The sequence below is a fragment of the Rhipicephalus microplus genome, chromosome 6, assembly GCF_043290135.1.
Source record: "Rhipicephalus microplus isolate Deutch F79 chromosome 6, USDA_Rmic, whole genome shotgun sequence".
NCBI lineage: Eukaryota > Metazoa > Arthropoda > Arachnida > Ixodida > Ixodidae > Rhipicephalus > Rhipicephalus microplus.
Genome location: NC_134705.1, coordinates 96536909 through 96560091, shown reverse-complemented (window position 1 = coordinate 96560091; position 23183 = coordinate 96536909). Strand labels below are relative to the sequence as shown.

At 43.0% G+C, this 23183-nt stretch overlaps 1 protein-coding gene across 7 annotated transcripts in view; it reads right to left on the bottom strand.

Annotated features, from left to right (window-relative positions):
- The window catches only part of LOC119168525 (uncharacterized), a 126924-nt gene that overhangs the window by 74792 nt on the left and 28949 nt on the right, over window positions 1-23183 (bottom strand). For all 7 annotated transcript variants that reach the window (XM_075866237.1, XM_075866239.1, XM_075866240.1 and 4 more), the window contains 4 exons: window positions 15813-16409; window positions 14271-14837; window positions 9007-9393; window positions 3278-3338 (listed from right to left, as the gene is read on the bottom strand). In XM_075866237.1, the coding sequence (XP_075722352.1) occupies window positions 3278-3338; window positions 9007-9393; window positions 14271-14837; window positions 15813-16409 (1612 nt within the window). The remainder of the gene's footprint in view (window positions 1-3277; window positions 3339-9006; window positions 9394-14270; window positions 14838-15812; window positions 16410-23183) is intronic.

The following is a 23183-nucleotide window of genomic DNA, read 5'->3' as shown; positions in this document are numbered from 1 at the left end:
GTGCGTACCATCACGATGAGTGCCCAGCTTTCAGAGAAACTTTTTTGTGTGTGTCTAATCTGCAGGGGAAGAGCGCATTGCTATAAAGGCATTTTATCTTGGTCACGTATCAAAAATGCACCGTGTTGTTCAGGTTGCCCCTGCACACTCAGTAACCACTAGTTCACTGTATCTGCCAACGGACGTGCAACAACGGCTAATGCATTTTTTTTTCTTTTTTTCATAGTTGCCCAAGCTTTTGGCAACCACACACTTCCGTCGGCGCTACAAAGATTTAAAAATATATAACAACACATTACCAATACCACATGTGCACACAGCTTCAACTACTACGTCCCCAACAATATCGAATAATAGTAGCAGCATAATATATTTATTCACTATTTTTTAACAGGGCTCTAAAGACGGGCGTTGAAAAATGTATATGTTTAAGATGGGGACGTGCATCTCCCAGTAACTCGATAGATTAGAGAAACGGTGACGCTGGAATTAACACACGTAATTTTGAATGTATTGTGCGCATGCTAATGTTTATGAAAAAAAAATTGTTTACGTACTTTTTTCGGCGCACTGCTTTAATCCATTTCTGTCGTCTGCTTGTTTCGTACCATCGGTTTGGGAATCGGTAGAATTTCACTGGTGGGGTCGACCTCTTCGTGTTTGCATGGTTATTGTGACAGTTGACGACGCAGCGATGTCACCCCTTTTTCTGTTGGGGTGACATCGCAGAACGAGGGACGTTTCACGTGCAGCGCGTGCTTCGCAAATGCGTGGAAGCCAAAGGGAGCGGAAGGGTGGGAAGACTATTGTTGTGCGCTTTTTCTGGCAGGGGAAAGGCAAACGCTGGCGTCGCCGGGCAAACCTGAGCGGGTCTCCCCTATAGAGGGCGCTTTACCAAACTGTTTTCCGCGGTATCTATGTTGTTCGCGCACATGGTGTGGCCCTTTGACGTTTACCTTTGCTTTTTTTCTTTGTTTTTTTGTCGCTACTGCGGAGATGTCAGTTTAGACGCTGATGGAAACTCAGAGCATGGTGACAACGGCAGATTTTCGGAGGTCGACTCATTGCAAGCTTCTGTCTTGTGCCCAGAGTTCACGGGACCGTAGCATTCGTGATTAGCTCTTTATAAAACAGAGCGCACATAAAAACATGGGAGAGAAAGAGATCAGGACAAGCGCTCACTATCAACTGAAGTTTTGTTGCAGAATAAGAGCATATATAAACACACAATGAAATCGCAATAAAGAGAAGAAGCAGAAAAGGCAAAAAAAAATCCGAACGAAAAAGGACACGTATTTATGCTAAGAATTGATGCTCTTGATAACAAATATTAGGATGGATGGGATACTGACACATCTGTTACCTGCCGTCGCAATCCTAGCCGCCTCTACGATTTCTCTGGTAAATCTTTTCTGATGCCAATACAGTACAACTACAGCAGGTCACATTGGTGCAGAATATAGCAATTGGTGCAGGCCTTCCACCCCTGAGAAAAGCTAAGGCAGTCATTTATCTCAGGATGCAAAGTTTTAAAAAAATTTGCATGTTTGAAATTTGCATGCAATATCACAAGCATTTATTTTTTATATGGTGGCCTTAAACAATAGGGGGTGAACTTAAGTCATCTCAGGAACAAGATGAGTTAGAGGAAAAGTAACTACATATTTGAAATCAGCAGAAAAAACTCCATAGGCATGTGCAGTATGATCAAGATCACTAAGAAATAAACAAAAAACTGTCATCGATGAGTCTGTCCCTTTAAAATATTTTTCTGCAGCATCTAATTCATGGTCATGAACTACATGCAGAAGACACTCGTATGCCACGGTAGGTTTGGGGGACTCCTTTTGACCCAACTTAGCCAAAATATGAAAATTAATACCGGTGTCACACGGGCACCATTAATCGCAATCAGTGTCGATCCGGATTAACCATGATCCAAATTAGGTGCTGCTACACTGTCACTTTTAATCACCATTAGGCGCAATCAGGATCGAGGCTATTGTGATCTGCTAATCGTGATCTGCGTATCGTGATCTGCCTGAGAGATCGCGATTTTGCTGTCGTTGGCACCCCCTAGCTGAGCTTGTTGAAAGCACAATAAAAAAGAGAGTCAAGCATAGTTGGATAAAAATGCTTTTAAACAACAGCTAGATGTTTATAAAAAAAGCAAATACTAAACTGTTTATATTTAAACAATATGTAAAGTACTGCATCTTTTAGGATCCACATGGACCGCATGTAGTTGCGAAGAAGCAGACGGCAGGCAGACGACAAGCAGTTGACCGTTTCCTTCAGCGCTTAGTTCAACTCTCGCTACGACGGAGCTATTGGAGCACTTAGAAGCAAACTGATTACGAGTGTCGCAAGCGTTTTCGCTATGTCGCAACGTAAGCGCACATAGTAGTCAAATGAACAGATCTTTACAGTAATTGAACGCTAGTAGGAGCGACTGGAACAGACTTGATGCGCCAGAAGTGAAACACTGAGGCGTACAATGAGACTGTTTGATTCGCTGAGACTACACGGCTACAAGCGGCGGCCATCAGAAATAAAAGCTTAAGTTAAGAATCTCACACAGCAATACAGGTAAGTGTTAGGAAACTTTTATCGAATGATGGATTTATGAAATCGCTATCGTTGTGGCATGCAACCTTTTTGACGTTCGAGCAGTTCTTGCAGGAATAAAAAGCTGATAAAGGGCTCTATATATATATATCGTACATCAAGTTTTGTCAGTGGCATGTTTTATGGCACGCAAATGCCACCTGGGGCATTTCATCTGACCTAAGCTCGAACTGGATTAGCTTGGGCCGTGTAGCAGCCGTCACAAAGTTGATCGCGATCAAGAGAACTAATCCGTATCGCCCTGATTCCGATTGAAAGTGCATGTGTGACACTGGTATTAGTTTGAAATTCATGACACCGCAATCGCGTACCCGCTGCACAGTTTTGGTGCGAAATTCGGAAACTGCAACTTCGGCCCTTCAGTTTCGTCTTGAATTTAAAAGCGATAGAGTTCTTGAAGAAAAACTCAGCATACGAAACCGATTTGATGTCTCACTTTGGCGTCCTTTCAAAATGATAATTGTGCAAATGATGAATATACGCTCTAACCTCAATGCAACGAACACAGTTACAATGTAGTAAATAAGGAATAGTATTGCAATAGTGTTAAAAATTACCATTCTAATAAATTTTTTGAGATAACAAACATATTTTTTGTGCACGATGCAACTTTGTTATGATGAGGTTTGAGTATATGGTAATATCATACCTTGAAGACACTGCAGTATTTCCAGCCTTTCTTTCCTAACTTGGGCTTCTCTTGTAACCAACTGGTCAAAAAAAAAAAAAAAAAAAAAGTCAAAAATGGTTGTAATATAAAAAAAGAAAAAAAAAAGACATCATAGAAAGAATTACTTGAAGCAGCCAGCACAGATAGAAGCAAACACTATTGTCAAACCTCATTATTGTCAAACCTCATAATTGCAAGGTTTCAATTAGAACAAAACACTTTTGTAAAATGAAATATTCTTTTCAAGCAGACAAACTGTCTTCTTCACAAGTGTATTTTAGCATGAAATCATTTTTTCCTTTTTTTCTCGTCTAGATTTCATGGCATTCTAGTGGCAGGCGAAAAAAAAATTAACTTTACGGTCTTTTGCTTTTTTTTCCCCAGTAGCCTCCAATTTTTATTTGTTTTTAATTAGTGGTCGTAGTTGGCAACAAAGAAAATCGGTCTTTTAACCATGTGTCACATCAGCAATCTAGCATACAGTCCAACCCCTTTATTAGAGACACTGATGTAAGTGACAAATGTGTAGAAGAGACACCAATGTGCCTTCATTCAAATATACGACAAGTGATGAGAAATGCATGCATGGTACCCTGCTAATAAGGGACATCTCATGTAAGGGACAACAATTGCTTCTCTATGCATGAATGACTATGCATGTGTGACTGCTCGAAATACAACCTGGAAAGACAACAGCTTTCTAATAAACTAAACAGGTTAGATGACCAGCCGCTGTCAGAAGAAAGTATACTGCGCCATCGTCATGACTCATCGTCACAGAAGAAAGCCGTGCAAGCGCTACTGGGCTTCTTGCGAACTACTGGCCAGTCGGAACGCCTCTGAGTGGACTGATTTTGTGTGTGCGTGTGTGTCGGTGTTTTTCTCTTATTTATTTTTTAACTCTCCCTTTCTCTTTCAACCCACAATTCCCCAACCCCAGTGTAGGGTAGCATACTGGATACTAGCATCTGGTTAACCTCCCTGCCTTCCTTTTTTCTCGTTTCTCTCTCTCTCTCTCTCTCTCTATGCATGTCTCTTATAGAGTGGTTCGACTACTTGTTAGGCTATCAGGATCTGTAGTAACAAGACTAGACTGTATGAAAAGAAAGCAGCATTGAAAGCTGGCCGAGCTGGTCAAGATTCATCTTGCACCAAAGCTGCTGGACAGGACAAAACACTAAGTAAAGTGAAATGAATGAACGCAATCAGCCAACTTCAAAAGTAACAGAATATCTTAAAGCTTTTTAAATATTATTCATTAATCTTGATAAAAGTTGCCAGAATTATTTACATTTGTATACCGATTTCAAAATGTGCAATCATTATTCTATTGTGATGCATATTTTTTTAAATATCCTACATTTGATGAGATATTTCAGAACATCTTTTTTTCTTTGAACAAGCCACGAGACAAATCCGCATAAGAGAATAATGTGAAATGAGTAATGTAAACACAAAAAACAATAACGGATGTTTGAAGCCCATTTGAACAACACTTATGGTACGTTGAACTTAGAAGTGTGGCAGTTTGGGCTAGTTGGTATGACATGACGATAGTTATAGCGCGAGAACAGGACGATCCTTGTCTCTTTGTCGTTGTTCTGTTCTCGCGCTATAACTATCATCGGTACATTGAACATTCATGAACGAAATCTCACCTTGACATCAGCTCCACCGGTAAAGCAAGTGATCATAACTTTTGTTCAAATGTGTTTAAGTGACTCCGAAACGACCTCTGACAATTTTTTAACACATTAAGCAAAAAAGTGCATCGAGTTCACGTCACCTCGATAATTGCAAGAAACAATCCTATCTCCTCTCCAGGCCTTTCAGCAATCCTCAGACCGTCCGTGTTCGCCGTGACGCCATCGCTCTCATCTGCTCGTCATCGATGAAATTTGTTTCTTCACATACAAGCGCTTGCGCTCACCGCTCTTTCTTCTCGCCCGTCGAGTGGGAGAATTCAGCCAGGAAGAGACTAGTCGACAAACAGAATGTACTCACGGAAGGAATGAAACGAGCGAGGGCCTCCTTCGTATCATCAAATGTGTGTACCGTAATTAGTCGAATCTAACGCGCACCTTTTTTCCGGTTAAGCCAGTTCATGAATCACATGCGCGTTAGAATCGAGTACGAACAAAAAATTACGGTCAATCTATTGCCATCGGCAAAGCCAAAATGTCCGCCCCCTACGTGCGTCGGCATGGCGCGTCGGCCATTTCTGCCTATGTGTTTCCCATGTGCGGCACTTCGTACGCGTGCTGAGGAGTTCGTCATCTAGTAGTGCATTAGCATCGACAGCGTGGAAGGGCCGACTCCAAAAACTCGAGTGCACCACGATGCCGCTTTTAAAAGAAAAGTCATCACGTGTGAGAAACGGACGGAAATCGGTCCGCATCGCGGTCGTTCGGAGTTCCTGAAAAGTGCGTGCGGGACCGGCGGAAACAAAAGCAGAAGATTGTCAACAGCAAAACTTCCCGCAAAGGCTTCAGTGAACCACAGCAGGGTCGGTTTCCGCAAATTAAAGAGCTGCTCGGTGAGTATGTGCTTGAGCAGCGAGCGGCACAGCGGCCCGTGACGACAGAACTGCTCCAAGTGCGGGCTATGCAATTAGTCTTAGAAAAAGGTCTAATGCGGGGTCAGTTTAAAGCGAGCAGGTTCTGGCTAACTAACTTTATGAAGAGAAAAGGCTTTTCCCTCCGAAGGGGAACATGCATATGCGAAAAGTTTTGCGGAGGAGTACGATGAAAAGCTTCACAGTTCTCAGAGGTTCGTTCTAAACTTGCGGCGCAACAACGGCTACCTGCTTGCGCAAATCGGGAATGCCGATCAGACGTCTCTTTACTTCGACATGCCTGGCACAACAACCGTCGAGAAGAAGGGGGTGAAGCAAGTTCGCGTGCTGACATCGATCCACGGTAAAACTACAGTGACGGCAATGCTCTGTTACCCGTCAGATGGGCACAAGCTTCGCCCGTACTTCATATTTAAATGGAAGACGCTCCCGAAAGGAGTCGTTTGTTCAAGTGGTGTGATCGTGCGGGCCAGCGAGAAAAATGGGTGCGCGTTGCGATCGATGTCTCACTTTTTTTTTTTGCGCGGTGGAAATCAGGTGCGCGTTACAATCGAAGGCGCGGTAGAATCGAGTAAATACGGTAACTCTGCTATTATGGCACCATTTCAAAACATTTCAACCAGGTTCAAAGTAGAGTAGGGCACAATTGCAACACCACAACTAAATTTCAATCTCTTGGTCATTTTGAGACACTCTTAAGGGGGCAGACTGGTCTTTGGGACCAAAAAGTGCCAAAAAATTTAATTTTTTTTAAAAATTGACATATTTGGTTTCTGCAAGTATTTTTCTATCTCTAAGCAAATTTTCACACATCAGGAAGTAGTAATTCTTTTTTAATGTCATTCTAACTGTCCAGATTATTGGCACTGTTAACATGCAGAACCTGCGAAAAAATGGGCAATTGACTTTGAGGCTTCTTTAATTTGACGGCACCTGTGTTAGAAGCCCTGCTACGAATTTATGAGCACCTATATGAGAATTGCAAAACATGCTCACCATGATTGTTGCTTTCTGAAGAAGCTGTGTGTTTTCAGTTTTTTCCCTTTTTCTCAAACAGGTAAATTTACGACTGGTCAATTTTGAGGACTCAATATCTCTGCAGCTAGGGCAGGTACAAAAATAATTCTTTTTGCAATGGAAACCTGTATGTGTGTTGAATGCAAGTATAAGAGCAGAAGTTAGAGCACAAGCCTTTTTAATTAATTACTCATTAAAATAATAACACAAGTCCAATTGCTTTTGAAAATGGATAGTTCATTTTGCTGTAAAATAACCAAGAAAGGCCTAAAAACAAAAACCTCCTGCATACTTCTAATCTATAGTTATTAGTATATGTTGGCATATCTTAAATATCACTTTTAATTAAGGACGTTCTTTTTATGGTGGCCTTAAACAATAGTGGATGAACTTATGTCAGGAACAAAATGAGCTATAGAAAAACTAATTAAATATTTGAAATCAGCAGAAAGAATTGCATAACCATGTGCAGTTTGATCGAGATCATTGAAGAAATAAACAAAAATCATGCTTAAGACCAGTATGCCCCCTTAAGGGACACTAAAGAGCAAAACATTTCTTCACATATTAGTAAAGTACAATTTCAAAATCCCCAAAACACCGCTCTTATCGCAACAGGACGCTTGGCAAGCGAGAAGACGCGCGAAAAGAAACTGCGGGTAGAAATGCCACCTTGAGATTGCCGCATTAAACACTGTTACGTCATTAATTTTGAGGGCGTCTACTGGGGCCCTACGTACCTTCTAATCGACAAAATTCAGTACATTGTCATCGGTCGGTTCCACAGACTTAGCATACCATGTTTAAAAAAATATTAGTGAGCCAACGTCGCCAAAATACGAAAAATACACCGCGAATTTCTTATGTCATGCGCGGAGATTACGGCGCGAAATTTCAAAATGAAACTCCAACCTTGATTTTCTACAGTAATAATGAACTTGTCACAGTGGAACTTATGAGATTAGAGTTCTCAGAGTGCAGTTTATTAACCTAAAAACTAACTGGTTCTCTTTGATGTCCTTTCAAGACATCCATACAGCATACATTCTTGATTCCAGAGTATTTTGACATACTGACTAAGTTTGTAACTTTCTGTGCACAGGAGGGTCTTGCTCCAAAGAACCACGTAATTTGTTTATTCTATAGTCTACATAATCCGCAAGAAAAATAGCTGAACAGTTGAAATCATGACACAAATTAATACCAACTCAGCAAGTTTGATCAAAACATATGAAATATTTTAAAAGAGAGAAAAAAATATAAGAGTAGTGTTCTCCTTTACAGGGCCAGAAAGGAGGCTCGAACTTTTTTTCCACGCTTTCCAAAACAAGCTTGCTAATTCACAGAAGATTGCACTGATCACTATTCGCATATATTAGGGCACTGCACCAATGATGCTGCATTTCGAAAAAGAATTTCCGCTCACCTCTCTAGCGCCCATCAAGCCATCTACACCAGCAAATTGATGTAATGTAGCCCATGGGCAACTTTACACAGCACAGACTTTGTTGATTGGCTCTCTGCACTAGGAAAAACAACCTGACCCTGGCACTTTATGGTTGAGGCCATGCAGCTATCTAATGTGCCGTGTATACAGTCATCTCACCAGTGCTGAACCTGTGCTTCACACTGCACTACGTCGCCATACTGCTCTGACACAGGGGACAGCTGGGCAAAGCTGCGCTCAGTTGATGGCTGCATGCCAATGAAGTAATCACGAACATGTAAATTCGTTGATGAGGGCTTGGTCATAACGACGGGCCGTGCCTACCCCTCCTTGTTATCCCCCTTCCTATCACAGGCTAGCCCTCTTCACGAAGGAGAAGGGTGGCAAGGTCAAGCAAGAAACTGAAACTAGCTGGAATGACTAACTTTCTTTTTACAACACTCATTTGCAACTGCCTTTCGGTAGCACGTTTGCATCGTGCACATACGTGCTTACCTTTTCCTCGCAACTTTTGTGCTGCTGATTTTTTACTGGCCCTTTAAACGTCACCTCAATTACCTCTCAATCTGCCCTCAATTGAGCGTGGGCAACTGCAGAAAACGGCATGGCTGTGAAGAGTCTTCTCTATGAAGCTAAGGCCAGGCGGCGTGCTTCCCGTGCGACTCTCACCTCTTCTTTCCTTTTCTTCAGCTCTTCTAGTGTGGCGAGTGCAGAGGCGATGCCCTGCTCGACCTGCGCAAGCTCTTGGCGGATAGTGTCCTCCAGCTGGCATCGATGTGCCAGGTCGTTGACCAATGTCTTCATCGCCGCTTGCACGGGTGGCTTGGTGTCTGTCGGCATGGCGCCCGACGGCATGGACCCAGACGGCATTTCACCTGACGGTGTGCCACCCAGTGGAACGAAATTCAGCGGATTCACGTCATCCGGTGGTGTGACGGGAGGCGGTGGCGTAGGGGGCGGTTCCACTTTGGTGATAACCGCTTCCAGTGGCGGCGATGATTTTGGAGCAACGCTTGGCAGTGGCGAACGCCCTGACACAGGCCGCTCTGATGAATTCTGCATAATAAATAAATAAATAAATAAATAACAAAATAAATATATAAGCAAATAAACAAAAATTATAAAAGGGCCCTGCATCGCTGCCTGAACAAGGTAAAAAATGCTGCCTATCGGTAGCCTCTGAACATGTGAGCCGAACGTGATGGCATAGCATGTGGCACGAAATTCAGAATTAATTTTCAAAGCCAGCAAGAAATCACTTCCTCTTATCCGGACAAATGATTCCATATACCTAAAATCAACTGCTTCACATGCCAGGAGGCACACGGACACTAGCTGACTAGAGCTTCTAAGGCTGTATACTACCTAGTTATCGCAGTTGCTGCGGCGTGCCGTCACATGCCAGTGCCACACTCTACTAGCGTGCTCATCATCAGCTTGAAAGCGAGCCATGTCTTGAAAGAAAACAAGAAAGTGCTCAAGATCATGAAGTGCACCTATGTACAAATATAGAATCTTGCGTCCTTTTCATTCCTGCTGAGTAACTTTCAGCATGCCCACCGAGACGGAAAAAAAGAGAGTGTGTTTGAAGCATGTGACAGTACCTCCTCTAGAAGTTGTTGAATTTTGAAGTCGATTTTCAGCTTCAGAAATTTACTATACTTAGAGAGTATAAGTCGGCACAACAAACATAAAAGCAAATTAATGCGAGAGGTATATCTTCATTTACCTTTCAATTAGGGCTTCGTGCCAATGAGGATCGCCCCTAATTATGTTTTCACGGTTTAACACTACTTCACTGCAGTGAAACCACCTTTACAGAAACTTGCATGAGGTGTGGATTAATATACACTTGGCTAGCTGCTTTTACAACGTGGCACTCTTCCCCCGCAATAAAACCATTTTTATAGGGATTACATGTGGATTAATTTACACTTATTCGTTAGTTTCGAAACTTTGAAATTTTCAAAATTTTGAATTTGATTCGGAGCAAAGTAGAATACTGTATTATTCATTCGAATATTCAAAGCATTCACATATTCGCACAAACCCAGCCATGTGGATCAGCTGAGACAATATCCTCATTGACAGACTCACCCAGCTGCACAAGAATGCAAGGAGCATCATCATTTAGCATCAGCACTCTCCTTTCGATCACCACCATCACTTTGTTTTATTCATTTGTTCCCTCCCCCATTCCGTAACGCAACTTGCATGATGCATACTACTACTATTACTACTACTACTACTACAGTAAAAGCTCCGTAACCTGAATCTTACGGGACCGGTGAAAATGTCCGAGTTAACCGAATTCCGCATTATTGAATAAACCATCAAAACAAAAGAAAAATGTACTCAGCATAGACAAACCTTTATTTCAGAAAAAACTGTGTTAGCTTAGTCTGTTTCGTCATCGGAATCAGTGCAAGAACGATCTTTTTGAACCCCATGTAGTGGCGGTGTGCACGCTCGGTGTCGCAAGAACTGATGCAGAACTCTGCGAGGAAAGCGAGGGCTTGAGCGGCCTCCTGCACGGTGCGATGTCGCGTCGGCTCATCTTGAATGTCATCATCGAAACAGTAGGGAGGTTTAGAATAATGTTTGCAGGTGCTGTGGGCATTGCTTTATTCGCGGGCGCCCTATGAGCTTTAGAATAGCATTTGCTCCCTCTAGGGAAAAGACTAGAAACTTTCGCCACAATCGCAAACCGAAATATGCACGGAAGCTACACACAGCACTTTGTGGGCCTCACAGGCTGCGATCGCTGCACGCTATTTCGAATTTTCTGTGGGCAGGCCGCAAATGCGAACGACGGTTTGCGTTACAACGCACGCGCAGTGGCAGCGACCGCACCGCAAGGGCTCGCGGTGCGCTATTTATAACCTCACTATATGTCATCATCAGTCATCAAACTAGCAACGGCCACACCATCATCAATGCGCACAAACACAGCCCGAGAACGTAAGGACAATTTTTAGGCCAAAGCGTAAACTCGCCCAAACAGTCAACTCTTTTGACGTACCCAAGCTGCACACGTTATGCGCGAAGACACAAGACAAAGAAATCGGCAGCGTAGGCGTTGCGGGCCACTCGGGTAGTGGCGGCTGCCGTGTGCGGCGCATTTCGCAGACACTGGATGCACCGATGGCCCAAACGCTTCCACTGGGTGGTGACTAGTGCCACCTAGCCACTTCCCCCCTCATTCACTATCATCATGATCATATTCTGCTGCTGTTTTTTCAGTTTCCGTTCAAAATTTGGTTCCGCCGTTGATAACGGTGATTGAGCCGGGACTCCATGCCTTCAGTAACTGGAATCGGTTACTGAAAGCATGAAGCCCCGTAGCCCTCTCTGGAATCGAAATCCCTCCGAATCAACTAGCATTTGGCACCATAGAAATATACAGTTTTGCCGGGACTGCGATGTGTGCTCGCGTTAACTGAATATCCGAGTTAACTAGATCTGGATAAACGAGCTTTTACTGTACTACTGTGACTACCACTAGAACAGTTTAACACCTCCATGACAAAATCATTGGGGAAGTGTTCTGTTCATTCTCATGGGAATTTCACTGCGAAAATAGAAACACACACACACACTCCAATGACATCGCGCAACCAAAACTCATGTACAGAAGTTCTTGATCTTGCTCTGCTTCACATTGTTTTGAATGGGCTCGATGATTTGAGCATCACAGCTAATAAGTTTTGCACAGCTTGGTCATCATCGCTGGCACTGAGGAAATTGCAAATGATGTCAAAAACATCAGAGCATTGCATGTAAGCAAGCCATGGGAGGTCTCAATGTGCACACCCAGAGACACGCGCAAGCAAGGTGTTAGGCAGTCGTATTACCTGTCGGCATGACACCACTTTTGTGAATGTCATCACTTGAAACGAACCACAACACTGTTGCCAACAAAGGTGTTCAAACAACACGGTTCTCAGTGAACAAAAATTCTTGTTGCTACCCTTATCATTCAACCAAACCTAAACAGGAATGCCCGCACCAATGCTTCCTGAGGGAAATGTGTGCGCTCTGCTAGTCAAATAAGCCTTGCTGCAACTTTCGAATTTCCAAATTCCTAACTAGCTCACGGGTGAGAAAAAAATGTTGCAAATTACTACTTGAAACTTTCTACTGGGAGAGTGCCTTCAAAATTATCTTCACTATTCAGAAAGGGCAAATGCACTGAATTCTACAGATAATGCCCAAAAATGTCCTATCTTATCGATGTTGCAAGCATTTGGATTCTGAAGGTATTTGTAATTGAGGGGTTCATCTGTACTACTATACTACTACTCCCACTCTCTGTTATTACAAGGAGGAGAGCGACAGCAAAACATGACTAAGAAAGCTACACTGTAAAGACACATGGGAATTGTAAAAATCCTTTCCAGAACCTCGATATGCCGACCGACGAATTCACATAGGATAACAAACCCACATGCCGCCTGAGAGAGAGCTAACAAAAAACATGTTGCAACACAATAATAGCTTCAGTCTTCACTGTCATTGATTGAGCAAGCTGCCACAGCCAGAACCAAGATAATTCATAGAAGGTAGAATAGAATTCTACGGGCGCAGAAGCATAGTGAAAATGTAGACAGCAGGCGTAAATGCAATGCCCGCTGCATCAACGCAGTATTGCTCCCAGGCTCGTACATCTAAACATACTAAATTGCCATTTATTAGCTAGTTTTCCCACCTAAAGGTCAAGTCACAACGAGAAGACGTCCATGATATCAGCTAATGGCATGTCCCTATTTCGATACAGGGAACTAATGAGGAGTACTGTAACTTTTATAATGGAAGAAGTCATGGAAACCACTGCCATTGGGTTTGACACAAAGATCACGGGCTGAAAAAGAGTAGGCATGGGCAAATATTCCAGCGCTTCAAATACTCGAATTCACTTCAAAAGAAATTTAAAGTATTCAAAATTTCAAAGTATTTAAAATAAGCAAGTAACCTGAGGACAGAAGGAGCCTAGGGGTGTGCGAATATTCTAACTTTTGAATATTTTTCGAATATTGATACGAATGATTCAAATATTCTTTTAATACTAATAACTTTTCAAAAATTATTTGATTCACACTTGAACTTCAACATTTGAATTCACTTAGCACCCAAAATTTTGCTGATCACACAGCTCTAAAGTAGCCTACTTTTAGCCCTTCTAAAAAAAGTGCTTACATTGCAGCCTGCAGGTGCTATGCTGTGAAACCACCCATCCAGCAGTTCACAATGCCGTGAAGCCATTCTTCAACGTAAATTGAAGAATGGCTTGAAGAATTGAATAACCATATGTGAATGGAACTGCCTTACTAATACAGGTGTTGATTGAATTGCCCTACCAGACAACTTTCTTCGCCCTTTATTGTTTCAGTTTTGCCATTGCTATTTTGTTTATATGTGAAGTATTTTATTTGTATCTGTATTAACTAACCTGCTTAGACCTTGAGTCTGCAGTATCGAATAAATAAATAAATAAATAATATATGTCTACAGAATTATCTGCACATGAACATATTTTTTATAGTTTTAAAGCACGTTTATACCGCTTATATGCACTCACCATAGCAAGCTCTGAAACTTAGCATTATTTAAGCTTATAAATTATGTGCCCTTACTATTAAAACAATGCTACAATATGGATTTCGTCCCACTCTACTACGAACTGGGAAAGTGACAATCCCACATGCCTAGTCATGATACTTACAAATATTGTGCAAGTCAGTTGGCTCCTAAGAAAAATTCCCATTTTTTCTTTGTATATCTGATATATACTATTCAAACTATTCAATTTGAAATGAGTCAACCAAATTACTATTTGCTTTGAACCTCAATCTTGCTATTCATATTTGACAAGAGGAGTCCTTTGATCCACCCAATTCTATCAAACCTTGATTAATCTTTGCACAGGTGATTACCTTAGGAAATGTGGCTGCCGAGACTGACGCCGGTGAACCATGTCTGACGCAGTTGCTCAGTGTTGCTTTTGGCGACGAGACGGCAGGCATGGAGGCCACCGCAAACGTGGCAGGCGAGACTGATGTCTGCGAACGGCGTCTGATGAAGCTGCTGGACGCCATTCCCGGCGATGAGGCGGCAGGTGAAGAGGCCTCCGTAAACATGGCTGGTGAGACTGACGCCTGCGAATGGCGTCTGACGCCGCTGCTCGACGCCATTCCCGGTGACAAGACGGCCGATGTGGAGGCGGCGTGGCTTTCGGAAGTGATGGGAGTGGCGCTCTTCGACCTTGATGACGACCTCTTGGCTTCCCGCGACAACTCTGCCGCGACAGTTTCTTCGTCTCGGGCTGCGACGGGAGGTGAAGGTGTCGGTAACGCTGCGGCGCTGTCGGCGGTGCTGCTGTCCGCACTGGCAGAGGGCTGCCTGCCTTTTCTCCGAGCAGGCTTCTCAACCTTGCGCACCTGCTTACTGCTTTGCTGTGCCGGTGTTGGCGTCGACGAAGCACACTGTGGTGGAGGTGTAGCCTGAATATGAATTATGAAAGAAATTATGCCAAGCACGCATCAGCAAAAAACAAAGGTGGCACTGTTGTAATGATAGTCTAATTCCCACACTAGAAACAATGTCGCAGGTCCTCTTCATCTTTCACCCTCAACTTTTCTAAGCAGTCTCACAGTTCACCTTTGCTGAGCTGTGAAGGTGCTTACCACAAAAACGCTGATATCTTAGAATGCTGTCATTGTTTAAGTCATATTACTTTAAAGATGCACAAAATTTAGTGCCGTGCAATGCTCACAACACTTGCCATATCAATGCTAAAAAAGCATTCACACAATTACGAATGAGCAGGTATTGTTTTCAAATACTTTTATGAAAGAAAAAACAATTGCATGTGGAAAAGAGAGTTTCAAGGCTATTCTACTACATGGCGCCACCATTTCACACCTAAGAGCACTTGAGTAGGCGCAGACACACTGACAATTCCCGTGCACTAGAAGTCTTAACGTCAGGTTGTAAATTTATTTGTGACCAATTTTCAACCAAGACAAATCATAAAGCTTTAAAGATTACGGACAACATTTATCGCAGCTATTTTAAAAAAAACAGCCTGCGATGCACATAGCACATCTAACAAGATCAGTCGCCTGCGCGATGCCACACTTCCAGACGTTGTTGTACCGGAAGTGGGCAGCTGAAAATGTGCTGTGCTACTGTGATCTGCAACGATTCGCAGCTTTAAGTGTTCCAACAAATCAGCCGGTACATGACCCTTAGGACTTACTCTACCTGCCCAATGTGCTTGCACGAAATCCCAAAAACCATTTCAGTGTCTCTTCAATCAACTAATACTACTACAGAAATTCATTATTATATAGTATTGAATGTTACTGATTACCATCACTACTACAGTGTCCCAGGGCAATGCCAATAACAACCACTTCAAAATAAAAATCAAGATTCACGCATGGCTACGACTAACAAACAGGATTGAAACATACCTTTTCTTGAGACACCTTCACCGTCGATGTTGTGGTGCTCGGCCTGTTGTCCTCGTCTGAAGTGTTGTGCTCGTCAGAGTCTATCACCACAGGAACCACTTTTTCCTTTGGAGCCGGAACAACTAGGCACTCATCATCCGAAGACGAAGCGCCCTCCACACTTGGCTTCGCTGCAGATTTCACGGACACGTTCGAACCACCCTTCACACCCGGACTCTTGGCCGCGCTCGAAATCTTTGGGAGGACTGGACTCGCCTTTGTGGCGGGAGACCTCGCAGTCCTGCTGCTGCTTGGGGGCGCCGACCGCGGACTTGCCCTCAACTCTGGCGTCGCGCGCAGACTACCACTCCCTTTCGAGCCGAGGCCCGTCGTGACTGGTGACGGCACTTCTGCCGCAGTCGAGTGGGGCTGCTCCGTGTCCGTGCTGAGAGCGTGCATCAGGCTTTTGAGCATCTCCTCGGGCAGCTCGCATGACTCAACCTGCTTGACGAGCACGTCAAAGTCGATGCTGGGTATGCTGCCCAGCAAGGTATCATCATCCGGCCCCAGGCGGGCTTGTGTCGTGCTCGGCCTCATCGACTTCCGCGCCATCACCGACTGCGCGAATTGATGAGAAACGAGCGAGAGAGCTCAGTTAAGGGAGACACCACTTTTAAAAAGTTTTTTTCATTTCTTGATTGATTGTGATAAGTTGGTGTGCTTATATATATATATATATATATATATATATATATATATATATATATATATATACATATATATATATATATATATATATATATATATGTATGTGTGTGTGTGTGTGTGTTTATTTTAAATATACAATTATTTTTCTCGGGTAAGGTGAAGTTTTTATAATACAAAATATTTAATGTGCCTCTTGTGGAGCAAGATTTCTTTGAAACTAAGAGAGCTACAATGTAAACTACTATATCAGAATAAGCTGGAATCAGGACTGTGTGCAATGCCACAAAAATGGATGTTCTAAGTCAATTTGAACACAAGTTGTGGTACGTTGAACATTTGTGTGCAAGTCAGTTTCAAGCTAGAATTTCACTGGTAAGTGTTTAACATCCCATAAATTTTCTTCTAGTCAATTTAGAACATTCAAATTTGTTGCAATGCAAGCAGCTTTGATTCCAAATTATTTTGATATGCTTATTTACTTTGTAACTTTCTTAGTTCAGGCAAAAGCAGGCTCCTCAAAAGGCACATGAAATATTCAGTATTTCAAAAACTACTCTAAACACACAAAAAATGTAAATTCACATTTGAAATCAGCACACATATATACATACACTTGTCAAGTTTCATCAGACTTCATTTAGAAATAAAAAAGTTTTGAAGTGCCATGTCCCCCCTTAACTTGCACAAAACGTCCCTATGTTTGAAGCATACTGGGTCAATCTAGGATTCGACAACAAAAGTTCAGTCGTTAATAGGAAGTTAGCATTAGACTAGTGTATTGACAAGCTGGTTGGTGTGAATTCATGGCTTTCTAGCACAGAACAGAATGTCTAGATTGATTTCAGTACAGCCCTGCAGACACATCTTTTATAGAATCATAAAGAAAGGCACACAAAAAACAAAAACATACAAACAAACAAACAAAAAACATCGTGAAAAACAAAAGGCGGTGGAAGGGCGGGTCTCAATTGCAAGCGCCAACATCAGCGTTGCGGTCTTATGGTGGCTAGGAGTGGCCGAACACACGAGGGTAGAGTTTTTCACTAAGGTGAGAGTCTCAAAGAATTAGCACAACTGGCAGAATCTATTTCAGTCAAAACAATTCGCGTGTGTCTTCCTGGGACACACGTGAGCGGACGGGACGGTGCAGCTGGCTGCCGCAAAAGCGCAGGTCAAAGTTTTGCTCACTACTACAATCTTTTGACAGGAACGCCAAAACGCGTCTTGCCTCTTTTTATTGCGATACCAATTATATGGACAGTCCATGCTGTTTTTTTGCCGTCGCCACCGCCGCCATCCTTGATAGTATATGTATCTGTATCTATATATATGAAGACTCAAAGAAAAAAAAGCCGTCCGCGCTCACTGCCGAGCTCGTCGCGATGCACTGACGCTTGCTTGTCTTTCACGTGTACTTTGTCCCATGGATGGATGCCTGTGCGCGCACGCTTATCCTTTGGAGGGGGAATCGTGTGCCTTCAGCTTTCACTGAAACGAAAGCGTTAGTTGCCGGCCCCACAAAGGCCACTTTGGTCTCTGCACAGGCCCCTTTTGCGAAAATGGCGCGCTTTTTATACACAGTGAGGTATAACAACTGGGACACTTGTTAGTTTCTACTCATCTATACCTGTGATTACGTATCGTGCATCGTTTTTGTTTAAACAGCGCATTACATGTTGAGCGGTAAACGCTGTTAGTTACAATACTCTCGTCCTGCGAGTATCGTTTTCGTGCGTCATTTGTGTGTAAGCAGCATGCTGCACATTTCGATCTGCTTGCCGTTCTCAGCGTTACATGCCAAGTTGTTGCCGTAGCATTTATTGCTACGCCCTTGCGGGGAAACTGTGACTTTTTTATTTCTTACGTATTTACTGCCTTCAACCTACTGCTGCGTTCCCTCGGAGATGGCAGATCGCTATCGCATCGCCGCGACCGCGGTATTTTGCGTGGCGGTTGAGGCAAACGGTAGTTCATTTCACAATACCCAAGCGCTTTCGCTGCGCACGTGCCTTCAAAACTAAGTCATTTTATGCCATCTACAATAGCATCTGCCGCAGTTTTGTCCGCAGAATTTGCCAAAAGCAGTGTTGCTTTGACTGGTTGAGCGCACACTTTCGGGGTTCTGTCAGTTAGCTGCCGCCATACATGATCGTGTCAAGAGCGACCGCGGTTTCGTCCACAGTGGTTGTGGCAAAGGCAATCACACACACTGTAGAAGACAGTGCGTGCGCCGGTCGCACGCGTACTTCCAAAGCTCTGAGTAGGCTGCTCTCGGCCTTCGTTCGACGGTTTCCATACTGTATTTCGTATCACCCGCCGCGATTAGGAAATGTGTTCGGAACATTTAAATTGAGGCCCAATGAACATAGTAAAATTTGACTGGTGAACTTCAAGAATTTGTATCTGCCACGGTTTCGCACCACTGAGATTATATTGTACGTTTACATGAACGCCTCTTATAATCATTTATAATAAAATGGGGTAGGCTCGAAAAGGCTGGAGCGGATTGAGCTGCTTTTTTGTCGATGCGGCCAGATCACGCACAGAAATTTCGATTTCCGGGAGATTTTCATGACAATTGTACAACCGGAAAAAACGGTCAAAATCCGGGAGTCTCCCGGCCAATCCGGAAGACTTGGCAGGTATGCGATCACGCAACCAGCCAGAGATAATAAGTTCTACACTGCAGAACCGTGCCTCAGTGGAACACCATGAGTTCATTGGGAACGCGGTTTAATTCACTCATGCGCAAGCGGGCGTCGCTTAATATGCAAAAAAGCCTCCACGTGCAACAAACAACTAATATAGTGACCACTCATCAAGGCAATTTCTACTTTGTTACACTCAAACGTCGATATAACAATTTCAAATATAACGAATTATTGGTTATAACAAAGTAAGGCTATAATGGCTATAACCAAGTAATACCTTTGTCATAAATAGTGTTACGAATGATCGTTTATAGCGAATTCTTGGTTCTTTGATTATATGACGGTTTTGCATGGTCCCCCGAAAGTCGTATAACTAGAGTTTGACTGTATTTCGATTGCAGCTGTTCATGGCTTGCACTGCTGTCGGCTTAGCCAAGTCAGAGTATACTCAAACCTTACTATAACAAATTTGCATCTTATATAAAAATAAGTTCATTATATATGAAAATTCGTTATGATGGTATATTCCTAACACTACTATATCCATTCCAGACTATTTTCCACTTACTTTGTTATAACCAATATGTCGTTATATCCGGGCTTGTTATATCAAAATATGAGTGTATAGAGCACCTCAGTCATGGAAGTGACATTTTGATCTTTGGAGCAGATTTTGGAGCAGAAAAAATGGTGCTTTGGAGCAGCCTTAAAGGCCAACTCCGGTGATCTTTCGAGGTCAGTGGATCCCAATAAAATTCACTGGGTACGTTCATTCGCACGTTTGTGCCATTCATTCCAAATTGCAGTCTTGAAAGTTTCGCAGATTTCTTTCAAATGAATTTTATAGCTTGCCTTGAAAGGCTCACCTCGCTTGCCAGAAATAATGGCAACAATGTGTGTGTGACGGGGAGTTTTGCCTGGCGGAAGTGACGAATTGATGTGCCACTCGAGCGTCTGCTTGTCTGCTATGGATTGTGTGGGTTTGGCTGGCACTTCCTTGGTTGAGCGTGAGTTTCCTTTTCCATGTTGGTGTGCGTGCGATAAGTGCCAGGTGGTGTTGCGTTGTGAGTTACATGTGATTCACCATATATTCACCATAACAGCGTAAGCGTTTTATTCGATCGCCGCGGACAGCGTGGACAGGTAGTGCCATCTGGCGGGCACTATGTGCAATTAGGCAGGTTCCAGCAACGTCGGGCAAATCTTTACGTCACACGTAGAAGCACACTCGATTGAGTTTCAGTTTCAGTATCGTGGTTTTTCAGTAATTAAAAATGATTTTCAAATTTTTTGAGCATTTCAGTTATAGGGCACGTCAGAAAAGTGTCCAAGGAACATAAAAGCACTCTTATCTTGACATGGTAAAAAAATCGCCGGAGTTGGCCTTTAAGTGTCTTCGGAGCAGCCAAAAATGCTATACTTAGAATTGCTATTTGTGTTTTTGGAGAAGATTCATGTTCCTAACGACTCCTGAAGTCTAAAACATCACTTAAGCATCTAATAAATATTTATTATTAAACATGCCATAAGCTAGTATGCAGCTAGTATAGAAGCAGTATAATTGGCGTAAATCATGAGCGGAGGAGGGGGCGGGGGTCAATAGAGTTCGGGTTTTTCTGGTGTTCAGGCAGGGCGGAAAACCACTTGCAAGTGTCCCATTTGTGATTTAGCTTTAGCAATAATATAATTGCATTAACAGTTAAGCATAGTGCAATAAATTATAAAATGCTTTTTATCTTTTACTGCATACTTGTGTTAAAGAACCCTGAGCTGGGTTAACTACGGTAATCGAGAAAAGGTGAAAAAAAAAAAAAGAAACCGAATAAAACCATGCAATTACTCGAGCTCAGACCCCATGCTCGTTTTTGAAATTTTATTGGAAAACATGATTTAATTCTTATATAAATAAAGATATTACACATATTAAAACAAATGGCCACCATGGCCTGATGTGTGTCACCCCTTGCGATTTGTCTGGATTTACGCCACTGTGTATAGCATACTAGCATGATAAGGCAGCTTGTTTTTGGTTTCGCTTAGGCTCACTGGGTGGTCCCATGGTTCAACATTTTTGTTTTAGTTTGCGAACACCATTTTAGAGCAGGTTTGGAGCAATTACTGGCAAATATTGCACTTTGAAGCAGCATTTCTCTTTTGGAGCAGTTTGGAGCAGCACTTCCATCACTGAGCACCTGAAGAAGCCCACTACATGACCTTGTGCTTCCCTAAAGAAGTTAGATTATTCTTGCCAATAGCAGCATTACTTGGTTGAAAAAGCTGCGAGCGAATGTTTATTCTCAACTTCAAAAATCGAATTTAATGTGCGTCTTTCTCTGGGTAAATCGAGTCCGAAAATTGCCTGCACACGAAAATGAAACTGCAATCCTGTTGCCAACAGCCTCCCATCAGACAAGTCAGACAAGGTGTCGGCGTCATCATATAATGACGATGGAGCTCAAGTGTGCGTAGAGTGCTTTCGTGCATGACTGAGCTGTGCACATTGTAATATGTTGCCTCATGAAAAGCAGCTAGTGATGTCTTGCTCTTATAATGAACCTCGATGTCAAGTGAAAGTTATTTAGCACAGTGAAATTGGCTGCATCGTGCCCTCTTGCGTACCCAAGCCTGTGACTCTTGCGTACTCGAGCCTGTGACAAACAAAGGCAGGTGATGTGCTCTATGTCAACCCAGAAGAGTTTCCACAGATCGAAAAAAAGATCATGATCAGAATCTCAGAGATTAGCTTTTTGACCAGCTGAAGCTATTCTGCACGGATAGAGCTTGTCTAGGCAACGACTCTGGATAAGCATGTGATCGAGGTTGATGATTGATTGATTGATTTGTGGGGTTTAACGTCCCAAAACCACCATATGATTATGAGAGACGCCGTAGTGGAGGGCTCCGGAAATTTCGACCACCTGGGGTTCTTTAACGTGCACCCAAATCTGAGCACACGGGCCTACGACATTTCCGCCTCCATCGGAAATGCAGCCGCCGCAGCCGGGATTCGAACCCGCGCCCTGCGGGTCAGCAGCCGAGTACCTTAGCCACTAGACCACCGCGGCGGGGCCATGTGATCGAGGTGTATACAGAAGCGCACGAACTGCAAGGAGAATAAATTTTCAATTCTAGGAAGACATCTTCTCTCACTTTCTACTTTCCTAATCATCAACCTAGGGGGGAATGCAAGTTCATATTTTGCAAATGTGAATATTTGGTCAATGTTCGAATTTGAGTAAGGTGGTTCTTTTCTTTTAAATGAAATCGGAAAGTTGTAAGCAAATTCGGGGTCTGCATAAAAAAGCCATCATATAACCAAGGTTTTAAATCAATTATTTCTGTGGGAATTTTGTCAGGACCAAACGGATTCGTCATAAAATGTGAGTCGTCGCAAAACCTGGCGACGTACACTCAAACCTCGTTATAATGCAATGGGATATAACAAAATAATGGATATAATGAAGTAAATGAAATTCCCCTCGAAAGCTCCATTAAGAACCATGCATTTTAAACCTCAATGTAATGAAGTAAAATTGCTTGATAAATAGATATAACGAACTAAATTAGTCTATCAAATTGTCTATTAAAAAAAAAACCAGCAGTAGTGTGTTAAGTATATCGTTTTCTGGGGAGTTTGACGCTCGTTTGGCACGGCTCTTTCGAAACTCCCGCACCGACCTTACAGCTACGCCACGCGCGGCCGAGAGCCATCCTCCTCACACAACCAGCGGAGAGGATTGAGGAAGCGCTCAGCGGGTCACATGACCGAGAAGCGGCACCGCGATGCAAAGCGATGTCCCTCTCCCGACTGCGTCTCCGCTGCTACTATGGCTGCTACCCTCTGCATCGAGAAAGGAGTACTCTCCGCAACAGCTCTCTTTTTTCTCTATCTTCGCTCGAGGCCTTGAAAGGAGAAGGGTTTCTACATGCAAAGACGGAAAAGGGAAAGGCGTAGCACAGGTGCGTCGCAGATCGGCATTTGAGAGTGAGCAAACAATCCGCCACAACGTTTTCTTTCTTTTTCTTCTTTTTC